Source organism: Pelobates fuscus, chromosome 5 (genome assembly GCF_036172605.1).
Source record: "Pelobates fuscus isolate aPelFus1 chromosome 5, aPelFus1.pri, whole genome shotgun sequence".
In the NCBI taxonomy this organism is placed as follows: domain Eukaryota; kingdom Metazoa; phylum Chordata; class Amphibia; order Anura; family Pelobatidae; genus Pelobates; species Pelobates fuscus.
The window spans coordinates 207768301-207782595 of NC_086321.1; the positions used below are offsets into that span (position 1 = coordinate 207768301).

General features: G+C 39.0%; 1 protein-coding gene across 3 annotated transcripts in view; it reads left to right on the forward strand.

Moving 5' to 3' along the window:
* Positions 1-14295, forward strand: part of AGTPBP1 (ATP/GTP binding carboxypeptidase 1) — a 191262-nt gene that overhangs the window by 159690 nt on the left and 17277 nt on the right. For all 3 annotated transcript variants that reach the window (XM_063454992.1, XM_063454991.1, XM_063454993.1), the window contains one exon: positions 9748-9908. In XM_063454992.1, coding sequence (XP_063311062.1) covers positions 9748-9908 — 161 coding nt within the window. The remainder of the gene's footprint in view (positions 1-9747; positions 9909-14295) is intronic.

Consider the following 14295-nt stretch of genomic DNA (forward strand, 5'->3'; position numbering starts at 1 on the left):
GGAAGTATTGTTTGATATGTCAAATGTGATGAAAATGGAAGAAAGACAAGAGTGCCGAAATTTGCCTACCCGTGCTATAGAGAATGGTGGCTGTACCATTGTAGTATTGATAATACAAGAGAAAGTTTGATTGCAGATAGCACCATAGCAACCATTTAATGGGGCTTCTATGACTAGCTACACGGAGGACACATTTATACATATCAAGTCATTGGTCATATCTAAAATCTCCAGTGTACATAGTAAAGTACTTGCTGAAATTAGCATTGTGCAACCAGTTAACTGCAAGTCAACTGAGAATGGCATCCCTCTCTTCCAAAAGTAGCTCAAATAATGTATTTAAAATGTAAAAAAAAAAAGTAAAAAGAAATACAAATTGATACCATCTACTTGATTTTGTAGTTCATGTGAATGCTGCAAACCTGGAGCATGTGCAACTTCGGCCATAAATAAATGCCCCGTTGACCATTAAAGAAAGACACTTGTCAGCCACTGCTGTTCCTTAGTGAAAGTGAGCATATACTATTATTATTATTATTATTGCCATTTATATAGCGCCAACATATTCCGTAGTGCTTTACAATATTATGAGGGGGGGGGATTTAACTATAAATAGGACAATTATAAAAAAACTTACAGGAACGATAGGTTGGAGAGGACCCTGCTCAGATGCGCAAGTACTTATGTGTGCAAGTGGGGCATATGGCTCTGGTACATTTTTGAAAATTGTGGCAGTAATGCGTAACAGAGTGCAGGGAAAGATGGACAGAGGAGATGTCTACAGCCAGGGCCGGCGCTACCATTAAGGCGAATAAGGCATTCGCCTGGGGCGCCGGCCTCTGGGGGGCGCCCACCGGGAGGTTTTCTGGTGGGCTGCCCTGCTGCTGCTGTGCTGGGCGAGCGGCTTCTTAGCCACCCCCCAGCGCAGCCATTCAACTGCTTGCCTGCTCGGGAGAGGGGTATGCTGTAACCCCAGCACCCCAGCAGAGCTCTGTGCTTCCTGCAGGCAGGGGAAGCGGGACATGACTTAATATCCCAGCTGCCCCCTGCCTGTGAACACCGGAAGCACTCTGAGGGGAACAGGAAGTAGCCTGTGCTCACAGTGCACGGCTCTCCTGCTCCCCCACCAGGAACAGCACCAGCTACCTGCAGGATGGACCCCTCTGCTCCATTCACAGCACTTATGAATGATCCATCTGAAGGTAAGTGGAACTGATTATGAGTATGAGTGTATGATGGTAAATTGGTCTGTGTGTATTGAATTGCTGTGTTTGTGGGTGTAAATACATTGTGACTATATGTAAAGTGGTATGAGTTTGTGCTTGAGTGACAGTGTGTGTGTGTGATACTGTGTGTGTTAGTGACTGTGTAAATGACACTGTGCATGTCAGTGAGAATGTGTGAGTGACACTGTATGTCAGTCAGTGTGTGTGTAAGTGAAGCTGTGTGTATGTCAGTGAATGTGTAAGTGACACTGTATGTCAGTGAGAGTGTGTGTTAGTGAAAGTGTGTAAGCAACACTGTGTATGTCAGTGAGAGTGTGTGTTAGTGAGAATGTGTATGTGACATTGCATGTCAGTGAAAGTGTTAGTGAAAATGTGTATGTATGTCAGAGTGACCATGTAATTAGATACTTATAGATTAAATTATATTTAAAATATATATTAATAGAATTCTATATTAAACCGAAAAAATGTTTGTAGTAACATAAATTAAATCTCAATATTATTAAAAATTAAACAGCACCAAATACATTGAAAAAGAGTGTGTGGATATATTTATTAGGCAGTATGTGTCTATTGATGTATGCATTAGGCAGTACATGTGTACTGATCTATGCATTCGGCAGTATGAGTGTATGATTGTATTTATTAGGCGGTGTGTGTGTGTGAGGATTTATGAAATGTGCATATGGTTGATTGTATGTAATAGGCAGTGTGTTTATATGGATGCATATACTGGATGAGTGTTTCTATGCAGTGTGTTCATTGCAATTCAGAATTTAGTGAATAAACATGTGATAGAATGTAGTTGCCTTTATGAGGGGGCGGCAAAATGGATTGCTGCCTAGGGCGGCAAGAATCCTTGCACCGGCCCTGTCTACAGCACGACCTGTTAGTTATTTGGTTCTACGGTGTTCAGACTGTGCTTCTGGCGCATAGAATTGTGATGCATTTTGTATTTTCATTTTATAGCTATCCTAGTTTTCTAAACTTTTATTAATATAATATATATATATATATATATATATATATATATATATATATATATATATATATATATATATATATTATATTACTACTTCTGATTTAGTTGTTAAGACAGGGTTGGAATTTAAATACATTGCATAAAATTTGCCATTTAAATTAATTCTATGTGAATCAGGCTTGCTTGTATTACATAAAATGATTTAATGGCAATTGTGTTTTTTCATTATTTTACTCAAATTTGACTTTTTAAAAACTTTACTTTTTTCACCACATGTGTTTTTAAATTGACAAAAAAAAAAGAAAAATATATGAATAGAAAAGAAACTAAATAATTTTATGTTATAGTGTAAAGAAGAAACAGAGATGACTAGAATAAACACGAGTAAAAATAAAAAAATTAAGATCATGTACATATGTGATACTTTATTTTCGGCGTTCCTTGTCAGAGGATAAATATGGCATTATTTTAGACTGTTTTATTTAGGAAAAGGTAGTCCGTAAGTTGTAAAAATACAAACCTAGAATAAATGTTTTTAAAAAGTCTGTCAGTCAGTCTGTCCGTATCTTATTTAACCTAACTCCCTTTTCCCATCAGAAGCTTTTTCTATTCTAAGCCTTTTGTTTTAATATTCGCATATCCTTGCAAATGTTCATCTCCTGAAAGAATGCTACCCTTCTTAGCTTAACCCCTAAAGTAGCCAATTGGCTTTATCAAGGTTGTCTTTAACACTCCCTTTATTCATCGATGAATTGCCAAGGTCTCAGAGTTTGAATTAGGACAAGATGGCAGAGTCTGAATTAGGATGCTGCCAATAATGCAAGGGCGAGTACTGTCTAAATGGTCACTAAAATGTACTGAGTGGTGATCAATGGAACAGACATTTTATGGTGCAGAATTACAAGTGGTGTCCCATTGGGATCCACAATAGCCATTATTGTTTATTATAGACCTAAATGACATTGAGGACATTGTTTTCTAGATTATACCAAGACGTATAATTGGGTAATTAGGAAGGATGATTTCAATAGGTTTGAGAGAAACCTTGAGAAGCTCTGTAATAGATTTTTGTCCAGACGAAATTTAAAGTAGCCAAGTGCTTTAGGTGATAATGGTTTGTTTGTCTTGGCCATTTTTGATGCGCTTGAGATGTATGCTCCCAGACACAAACAATACAGATTTCATATGATTATTTTGTTATGCAACCTATTTTATACAACACACTGGGATTTTTTAAATTTTTAAAAAAAAATGTTTATTATTTGATGCCATTAAAGGACAACTGTCACCTCAAAACTATTTTAGTATAATTATCCTTTCATCGAGTTTTAAAGTAAATAGATTTATGTATTTATTTTTAATGAAATATATGGTAAAATAGAGAAAAACTGATCCCTACCTTTAGTAAATTACAGGATCATTTAACCATTTACATGCACCTTAAGTTACTGTGTTTGAAAACGTACAGTAATTCTGTGCAGGGAGTGAAGCAGGTAAAATCAGAGACTGTTTTCAAACACTGAGTGCCTAAAAAGCATTCTGATGATGCATTTTGCCGTCCATATTTGTATGTATTATATTAGTAATGCATTTAAACAAGACCTATGTTGTATGCAAATATCTATCTGGCAGATATTATGTTGACTCTTATTCTCCTGCAATGGCATGTTGGCGAAGCAGCTCCCAGGCATTCACCAAGCTCTGCCATCCTGCCCTGTCCCTGTAGAAATGCTTTGGGAAACTCCCAAATCATATGAACTGTATCCTCAACACAGGTCCCTCTACTTGGTCTACAATGGGATAATCAGGAGCTGTGTTCTCTGTTATGAAGAAGCTCGGCCATCCTGTGTAAGGATGCAGTTGGTGCTTTTGTCCAAGAAACAACAATTTTTTTTTATACTCTTTGTCTTTGTCAAGTTGAGATTGCCTTTATAATGCAGTCATACCAAATATAGATTATTGGTGAGCATTCAACTATTTTCTGTACCTTGAAGGGTGCAGCTGTTCCCCTGACATATTTTCCAGAATAGCTAGTAACACTAGCTAGTTAAACTATAATAATAGTCCAGCACATCATCTTATTTTCAGCAATCCTTCTTTATTGCCACAAGAGCAAATCATTTGCGGTTATCTTCCCTCTTCCAAAAATAGAATATTCATAATTTGACTTCTCATTATGTCCAGGACAAACTCTGCTTCAAGAAAATATAATTCTGGGGGGTGTGATCCTGAAGGACACATTGCATTCCAGGATCGGATCTACAGCTAACATTGATCATAAGCAGACACTCTTCTGTGCAGTTCAGTAATTTTATGTATTAGAACATTGGTAGTGCTCACAAAATTGACACGGGCAGGGCTGATAGGTCAGTCAGTTTACAACCTCATCCTGTAGATCAGTCCTATGAATAGACTTGCTTTATGTTATATTTTCTGTTGGCTATACAGTGACACTGTGTACCCTTTTAATGTAAATTTGCATACTAGTGATAAGTTATTAGTTTGGAACTGGAGAGTGTTGACATGGGCTCTAATTTCTCATCCCTAGTAAATCCAAGTCTAAGACTTCCATAAAACAGAGATGGTTTACTCTTACCACTCGCTGCTTTTTATTATCAGTCACACTTGTATAAACAGTCCTATTAGAAAAGTTTGGGATTTTAATCTAAACTGACAAAATGCTCCTATATAAATTTAAGTAGTGCCTGGTGGGTACATTTTCAAAACTATGAATGTAGCTATTATCTAATGCAATAGCTGCTATCCTCTAGGTATAGTCTATAGCTGCTGCCAAGTTCTTAACTTTCTGTCCCTTATTCTCCTGCTGACAACTGAGGGGTCCTTGCATTGACCAAGCAACTTACTGGTTTAAGGGAGCTCACTGAGGATTTGCAGCAAACACATGAACTTTAAAGGTTGTTTTTTTTCCCCCACTTATTTTAGGTTTATTTCCTAAATAAATCTATACAAATGGTGTTCATTCCACACATTTAAAAATAATAATTTTTAAACGTAAAAAAAAAATTGTTTAAGGTTTGTCTGTAACATGACCATTTTATAAGAACACATATGTTTAAAATCTAGTATGAATGGCTAGTGCCTCCCAAACTTAGAATTTAAATATAATATTAGTTGTATTATAGAATTTGAGCTTCTCTATTCCCTACAGCTCTTAAAAATGTGATATGAGGAAAAAGTCTAGCTGCCTTAAAAACGGCTTATAAGGTAACATTAGGATGCGTCTAACTTATTGATGCAGTCTAGAAATGTGGAAAGTAATGTCCTTTTTATTACATACTTGGGTATCAATTGCAAAACTGCCATTAAAGCCTTACTCAAAATATCTAATAAGAACTCTGTATTTTAAATTGCAAGCTTAAACAGTCAGCAATACTTTAACATTGCTTTCATAAGATACAGCGCACAGATAAGTTCAAATACCGTATGTATATAAAAGTTATGGGGATTGCGGATTATACATTTTACTGCAGCAAGAACCCTTATATTAAAGATAAAGCGATGAGAGACAGGCAGGAGAGCATCAACAACAAAGAAAACACACAAGTAAGAGTAAAACCCAGCAAGTGTAATAAATAGTCCCCTCTTTTTGTGATCAGTTGTAGAACAGCTGCTGGTATACTATTGTGCACTAAGCTCACTTCATAGTACTACTGCAGATCAACTTGTGCAATAGCATTTACAAGCATACCTGTCAGAACTCTGACACTGTGGAGAAAGATTTTAGAAGACCGGTTCTTCTTCTCTAGTGGCTAGTGGGACTTCAGAAATCCAAACGGACCTTTGATCCATTATCTGACACTGGACGTCCTCACGCTATGCATGAGGACATCCAACGCCAGTTTTTTTCCCATAGGAAATCATTCAATAATGCTTTCCTATGGGTAGATACTAATGTGAGCGCAGCCATTGCTGCCCTTGGGCATTAGGTCTCCTCTGCTGGCTTACATTAGCGGGGAGGAGCGTGGGTGGAGCCTGACCCAGCGCCGAGGGACATCGGCACTGGATTCAGGTAAGTGACTTAAGCCACGAGGGGGGGGGGGGGGGGGAGAGGGAGGGCCCTGCATGATTCTACAGTGCCAGAAAAACAGCTTTGTTTTCCTGGCACTTTAAAATCATTTTAAAAGTATTCTAAATGTGCATTTTCTTAAATGAACTACCAATATCTGTAATAAAGATTAATACTGATGAATTGAAGCACTATCATTCTAAGACGGGGCATGATGTTGACTCAACCTTTTAAGTCATTTGTGCAATATATTGCCTAGAACAATGCAAACAAAATACCTATTTTATGCATCAAACCATCAATTTTTACAAAGATCATCAGGATGAGGTGTGGTCTCCACAAGACCTCTGAATGTGTCCTGTGATATCTGGCACCAAGAAATTGTCAACAAACCCTTTTAAGTCCTTCAAATTGTGGGATGAAGCCGCCATGGTTCAGATATGTTGTTCCAGCAAATCCCAATCAGATTGAGATCTGAGGAATTTGGAGGCAAAGAACCATTCCTCAAACCATTCCTAAACAATTTATGTAGTGTGGCAGGAATATCCTGCTGAATGAGTCCACTGTCATCAGGAAACACCATTGCAATTATGGGGAGTACTTGGTCTGCAACAATCTCTAGGTAGATGGTGCATGTCAATCTAACAATGCTAGAACCCAAGGTTTCCCAGCAGAACATTGCCTAGAGCATAAAATTGCCTCCATATGCCTGCCTTCTCCCTATAGTGCATCCTGCTGCCATCTCTGCCCCAGGTAAATGACGCACAAATTCACCCAGCCTTCTGCTAATAGAATCTAATAGAAAACATGATTCATCAGACCAGGCAGCCTTCTTCCAATGCTCCATGGTCCAGTTCTGACACTCACGTCCCCCTTGATGGTGCTTTCAACGGTGGACAGGAATCATCATGGGCACTTCTACCTAAGCAGCCCCATACAGAGAAAACATTGATGCACTGTTCTGACACCTTTTTTATCATTACATTTCTCAGCAATTTGAGCTACAGTAGTCCTTTCTTGCACCACCTTTGATAGATGCTAACCACTGCATACAAGGACTACCCCTTGCCTTTTATGAAGATGCTCTTACCCAGTCATCTAGCCATCACTATTTGGCCCTTTGTCAAAGTCACTCAAATCTTTTCACTTGCCTATTTTTCCTGATTCCAACACATGAAATTCAAGAACTGAGTGTTCATTTGCTGCTTAATAGAAACCTAGAGTATGACGGCAGATAAGAACCATTCGGCCCATTTAGTCTGCCCAATTTTCTAAATACTTTCACTAGTCTCTGGCCTTATCTTATAGTTAGGATAGCCTTATGCCTATCCCACGCATGCTTAAACTCCTTTACTGTGTTAACCTCTACCACTTCTGCTGGAAGGCTATTCCATGCATCCACTACCCTCTCAGTAAAGTAATACTGGTATTATTTTTAAACCTTTGTCCCTCTAATTTAAGACTATGTCCTCTTGTTGTGGTAGTTTTTCTTCTTTTAAATATAGTCTCCTCCTTTACAGTGTTGATTCCCTTTATGTATTTAAATGTTTCTATCATATCCCCCAGTCTCGTCTTTCCTCCAAGCTATACATGTTAAGATCCTTTAATCTTTCCTGGTAAGTTTTATCCTGCAATCCATGAACCAGTTTAGTAGCCCTTCTCTGAACTCTCTCTAAGGTATCAATATCCTTCTGAAGATACGGTCTCCAGTACTGCGTACAATACTCCAAGTGAGGTCTCACCAGTGTTCTGTACAATGGCATGAGCACTTCCCTCTTTCTACTGCTAATACCTCTCCCTATACAACCAAGCATTCTGCTAGCATTTCCTGCTGCTCTGTTACATTTTCTGCCTACCTTTAAGTCATCAGAAATAATCACCCCTAAATCTCTTTTCCTCAGATGTTGAGGTTAGGACTCTATCAAATATTCTGTACTCTGCCCTTGGGTTTTTACGTCCAAGATGCATTATCTTGCACTTATCCACATTAAATGTCAGTTGCCACAACTCTGACCATTTTTCTAGTTTACCTAAATCATTAGCCATTTGGCTTATCCCTCCTGGAACATCAACCCTGTTACATATCTTAGTATCATCAGCAAAAAGACATACCTTACCATCAAGACCTTCTGCAATATCACTAATAAAAATATTAAAGAGAATGGGTCCAAGTACAGATCCCTGAGGTACCCCACTGGTGACAAGCCCAAGCTTCGAATATACTCCATTGACTACAACCCTCTGTTGCCTGTCCCAACCCATTCAACAATATTGGAATCCAAACTTAAAGATTGCAGTTTATTGATAAGCCTTCTATGTGCAACAGTGTCAAAAGCCTGACTGAAATCTAGGTAAGCAATGTCTACTGCACCACCCTGATCTATAATTTTAGTTACCCAATCAAAAAAATCAATGAGGTTAGTTTGGCATGATCTCCCTGAAGTAAACCCATGTTGTCTCTGATCTTGAAATCCATGTGTTTTTAGATGTTCAACAATCCTATCCTTTAACATGGTTTCCATCACTTTCCCCACTACTGAAGTAAGGCTTACTGGCCTATAGTTGCCCGACTCCTCCCTATTACCTTTCTTGTGAATGGGCACAACATTCGCCAACTTCCAATCTTCTGGGACTACTCCTGTTATCAATGATTGGTTAAATAAATCTGTTAATGGTTTTGCTAGTACACCACTAAGCTCTTTTAATAGCTTTGGGTGTATTCCATCAGGTCCCATTGACTTATTTGTCTTTACTTTTGACAGTTGAAATAGAACCTCTTCCTCTGTAAACTCACGTGTAATAATTAACTCATTTATCTTTTTTCTTAACAGAGGTCCCTCTCCTTAATTTTCATCTGTAAATACCGAACAAAAATATTCATTGAGGCAGTCAGCTAGACCTTTATCCTCCTCAACATACCTTCCTTCTATTGTTTTTAATCTAACTAATCCTTGTTTTACTTTCCTTTCCTTTTCTCATTTATGTATCTAAAAAAAGTTTTGTCCCCCTTTTTTACTGACTGCTATTATCTCTTCTGTGTGTGATTTGGAAGCTCGTATAACTTGCTTAGCCTCTTTCTGCCTAATCTTATAGATAATTCTGTCTTCCTCACTCTGTTTTTTTTTTTATAATTACTAAATGCTAACTTTTTGTTTTTTACTATTTTGGCCACATCTGCGGAGTACCACAGTGGTTTCTTGAATTTTTTGCTTTTACTGACAAGCCTAATGCAATTTTCTGTTGCCTTATACTAATACTTTGAAATGTGCCATTGTTACAATATAATCAGTTATTCACTTCTCTTGTCAGTGGTTTTAATGTTGCTGCTGATCCGTTTGTGCATTTGTGTGTTTGTATGTGTGTGTGTGTGTATATATGTGTATATATATATATATATATATATATTATATTTATCAAATCTTACATCTGTTATTTGTAAAGTGATGATTGTTGTATTACAGATTTCCATTTTACTTCATGTGAAGTACATTATTTTATTTTTTTTTTTCCAGAGTTTACAAATCGGCACAAAAGAGCTTGAAGAGATGGGCGCCAAGTTCTGTGTAGGTTTACTTCGTTTGAAGAGAATGACCTCTCCTGTTGAATTCAGTTTGCCTCCAAGCCTCCTTGACATAGAAAATGATCTCATAGAGTCCAGCTGCAAAGTTGCAAGGTATTATAATAGTATTGCATGTTAATCTTCACTTTTCAAACCGCATATTTTTACAATATGTTTATTAAATTGTTTAACTGGACCTGACACTCAGCAGAGCCTACTTTCATGAAGAACTTGTACTATGTGACCTTTTTAAAATGACAATGGAGGAACATGTGCCAATGCTAACACTTGTCCTCCATTACAATAGTCTTAAAAAATGCCATTTTAACAAGGAAATCTGAGTTCACTTACAAATGCTTACATACTCTCACATTTTAAATTATGTCTTAATGAATTTGAGGAGTTGGGGAACCAACAAATAATTGCAAGAGCCAGACTCCATCAAAAAGATACACTTTAATAAAAATATGGTGGCAACAATTTCTGTCATGGATAAGGATGCGGCTTTAGTCTTGTGAATTGTTATTTTCATAGTATTATATTCATATATTGCCTAAATTGCACCAATTACTTACCCATGCTGAATCGATATTATAAACTTCACCCATCATTAACACAAATGGCACCCACAGTGTGCAAAGCATCTGCCTCAAACTCATTATTCAAATAGTACTCCACTTAATAAGCTTTCCATACAATTCAATACTGCTAGGAAAACTTTAAAAATCACTTATCTTCAAAAAATCACGCAGACTTTAATGGTGACTTGTATAGATAAATTACTTGGAAAGCTTTTCGAACAGTGTTGAATCTTTTGCAAAACGTATTAAATCGAGCAATAGCTAGTTAGAAAACTAATAATCACATGTATGAAATATATAAAATATAGCACCAGTCAGGTATTTACAATCATATCCAGCACATATCACCTACATTCGTTATCGCACTCATCACATGTCCTATCATTTACAACACCTATATAGAATCCAATGCTTGCGTACAAATGCAGAACAAAGATTAAAGGTGGTTTAACTCTAAAATGTACAGAATCCTTTCTAGCTCATAGCTCGGGCCATAGTATCTTATTTCCTAAATTGCATATCATTTCTGTCCTTTCTCTGTTGCATAGAAGCCAATGGCTGTTAATGGTGATGGGATTAACAGTGAAACTATCAAGCATTGGCAATGATGCATGCACTATATGCACATTTACATCTGCTAACAGAAATAAAATGTGTGTGGACTGTAAATTATCTTGTTCAGGTGCGCAGTGTTGCACTGTTATGTTTTATTTCAAGATCCGTCTGAGTGCTTCTTCATTTTTATTTATTTTTTTGGTCAATCAAATTTTTATTTATGCATCAAAAAGAGACACTGGTAAATTGTGGAGAACAGTATTAGGCTTTACTTGTGTGGATAAAACGGCAAACGTTTAGAACACATCAGTTATAAATATGCATATATAAACAGTACTCTGAACTGCACAGAGCCATCTACAGCTCAAGTGGTAATTATATACACATTATGCAGTAAATGCTGCTGTATTTCCCAACATTGTCATGTTCTAGACAGTGGGTGAAACGGCAGCAATGCTAATGTTAATGGCATGGAGCCACCAAGGAACCCGGGTAAGCTGGGCTAACCAGAAATATCGAATATCAAATGAGCATCGTGGGCAAATAAAATAAAAGGTAAGGTCACCAATCCTATATGGTACCTCCCTTAACGAGATACTTCAGGCTGCAGATGGCCTCCATTTGTAATGCATTGCATAGATTTTATATTAGAAATATCCACACACAAAAAAAGAAAAATGTAAATATGAACAAAAATAGATACATTTGAAATTCCTACATTTTCTGCAAACACCAGTTTGCAGCTTATACAAATGTTTTCTTAAACCAGGAAGTTATTCAGTCAGGAGGCTCCCATTATTATTCTGGCATATTCACTAATATACTTAATTTACAAGTTGTGTTATTATCGCTGGTAACGCCACACCTTGAATATGCTGTGCAATTTTGCGCACCTGTTCTAAAGAAGGATATCATGGCACTAGAAAAACTGCAGAGACAAGCTACAAAATTGATAAAAGGGGGGCGGGGCCGGGCTGCCAAGCGGAGCGGCAGCCATCCACGCCAGCTCCGATCCTGAACGGCACAATAGCCCTGAAAAAGCCCCAAAAGGGCCCAGGAAAATACTCCCTGTGAGCACCGGGAGCCGAGGCAGCACATACGGAGAGCCCAAGAGATGAACAAGCGGCCGCTGCAACCGCGACGCCCGACTGACCGACACGAGGCCTACACAGGTGGAGGCGGCGGTGCACATAAGGCGGAGAAGGGAGAGAGGTGGACGCCGGCCCGGCCCCGCTTTTCCCCCCCTGGCCGGTGGTGGCAATCCCGGCCCATGAGTCAGACCTTCAAAGGCTGGAGACAAAGGCCCGCGCAGCGCGAGGCCCCTTCCCAGGGGAAACCAAGATGGCGGATGCACAAACGCGGCTGAGAGCCACGCAGGGTCGCCTGGACCCCCAGGATACCGGACCTCATGGAGGAACCACTCGGGACGGAGAACTGCCGGATAAGGAGCCGGTCTGGGCCCCAGGATTTGGTGGTGGTCCAGGGGCAGACGCCCCCAACTCTGCGAGCCCTGCGGTACTGAGGTGTGCTGACCCCCGGCGGACCGGTGGCTGGGGAGGCGCGCACAGACGCCGAGCATGTGGCCGGAGAAGGGTGAGGCATCAAAGGACTGGAGCTCCAGCAGAGGTCAGCGGGAGTTGGGAAGGTGCAGGGGACGGGGGGGACCTGCGGACTTTTCAGGGGTGGGAGACCGCCGGACTCTGCCCGACCCTGAGTGCCCACTACACTGAGAGACTCTCTGATGCACAGCAGGGGCAAGCCCTGGGGGGTGCTGAGGGGGTTCGATACCTGCGGGACACTAGGGGGCCCAAGCGGCAAACAGTCAACACAAAGCGCAAAAGACCACCAGAGAAGCCATATATCATGGGATAAGGGATCTCCCACGCAGTAGAGCTGTAAAACCATCTCCAGAGAAGAGACTCACACTTTTGTCTTTCCTATATGTCCTGGGACACAAACCCTGAGATGACATAACATACATAACACGCATGGTCTACTGAAATTATTCCTGAATTATTATGCCTGTTATCTTAATTACTGATGCAGTAATGCCCATGGGAATTCTTATAGTTGATATTTGTTTATGCATTCCTAAATATAGTAAGCCAGAGATGAGACGCGCAATGCGCGACCAACGCACCTACTATAAGTTCTTGATGCATATTAAAGGTTTTTAGTCTCTACGCTTTTTTAAATTCATGACTGATGCGAACATTTTCCCACTCTGTCATTTAGACACAGTTTAAGCTGCTTAGTAACCAGCAGTAATTGCATATTTGTATTGCTTAGAAAGGCTAAAATGCTCTTACAGGGGCTAAAGTATACTGTTAACTGTTTAGTCACTCAGCCTTATACGGGACTGCTACATTGACATACTTGAGTGACTCTCCGCATTAGCTCCAGTATGCATACGTCAACTAAGGTTGCTTATTAAAATGGCCAGACAATTGCATTGTACAACGTAAACCATTACGCCTCAGCCTAATTATAGATATAACTATATATTTGCAAACTAACATATATTTGTAACCTATCAGCACTGATGATATTGCACTCAACCTGCAACATGCTTATTCTGCGTTTAATGGGCCGCTGCCATAATGCTTATAGAAAGGATTATTCATTACATTGAGACGCCTGCCTTTTATAATACTGTTTTTATATATGATTACCGTACTGCACGTTGTATTAAATTCTCAGAAAAGCTTGTTCATACTGAGTTATATGCCTCTGCGCAGGCAACCACATACTACATTTATCGCTTTAAATTGTGCCTGCTCATGATCTTTTGCGCAACCAATAAAAATATTCTAAACAAAATTGATAAAAGGAATGGAGCATTTTAGTTATTAGGAAAGGTTAAAAAATTGAAATCTCTTTAGTTTGGAAAAAAAATTGGCGACTGAGAGGGGATATGATAAGATTATACAGTTGCAAGAAAAAGTATGTGAACCCTTTGGAATGATATGGATTTCTGCACAAATTGGTCATAAAATGTGATCTGATTATCATCTAAGTCACAACAATAGACAATCACAGTCTGCTTAAACTAATAACACACAAAGAATGAAATGTTGCCATGTTTTTATTGAACACACAATGTAAACATTCACAGTGCAGGTGGAAAAAGTATAGTAGTTGCAGATCAGACGTGCACAACGGTCAGGAGTAATTCTTGACCATTCCACTTTACAGAACTGTTTCAGTTCAGCAATATTCTTGGGATGTCTGGTGTGAATCGCTTTCTTGAGGTCATGCCACAGCATCTCAATCGGTTGAGGTCAGGACTCTGACTGGGCCACTTCAGAAGGCGTATTTTCTTCTGTTTAAGCCATTCTGTTGTTGATTTACTTCTATGCTTTGGG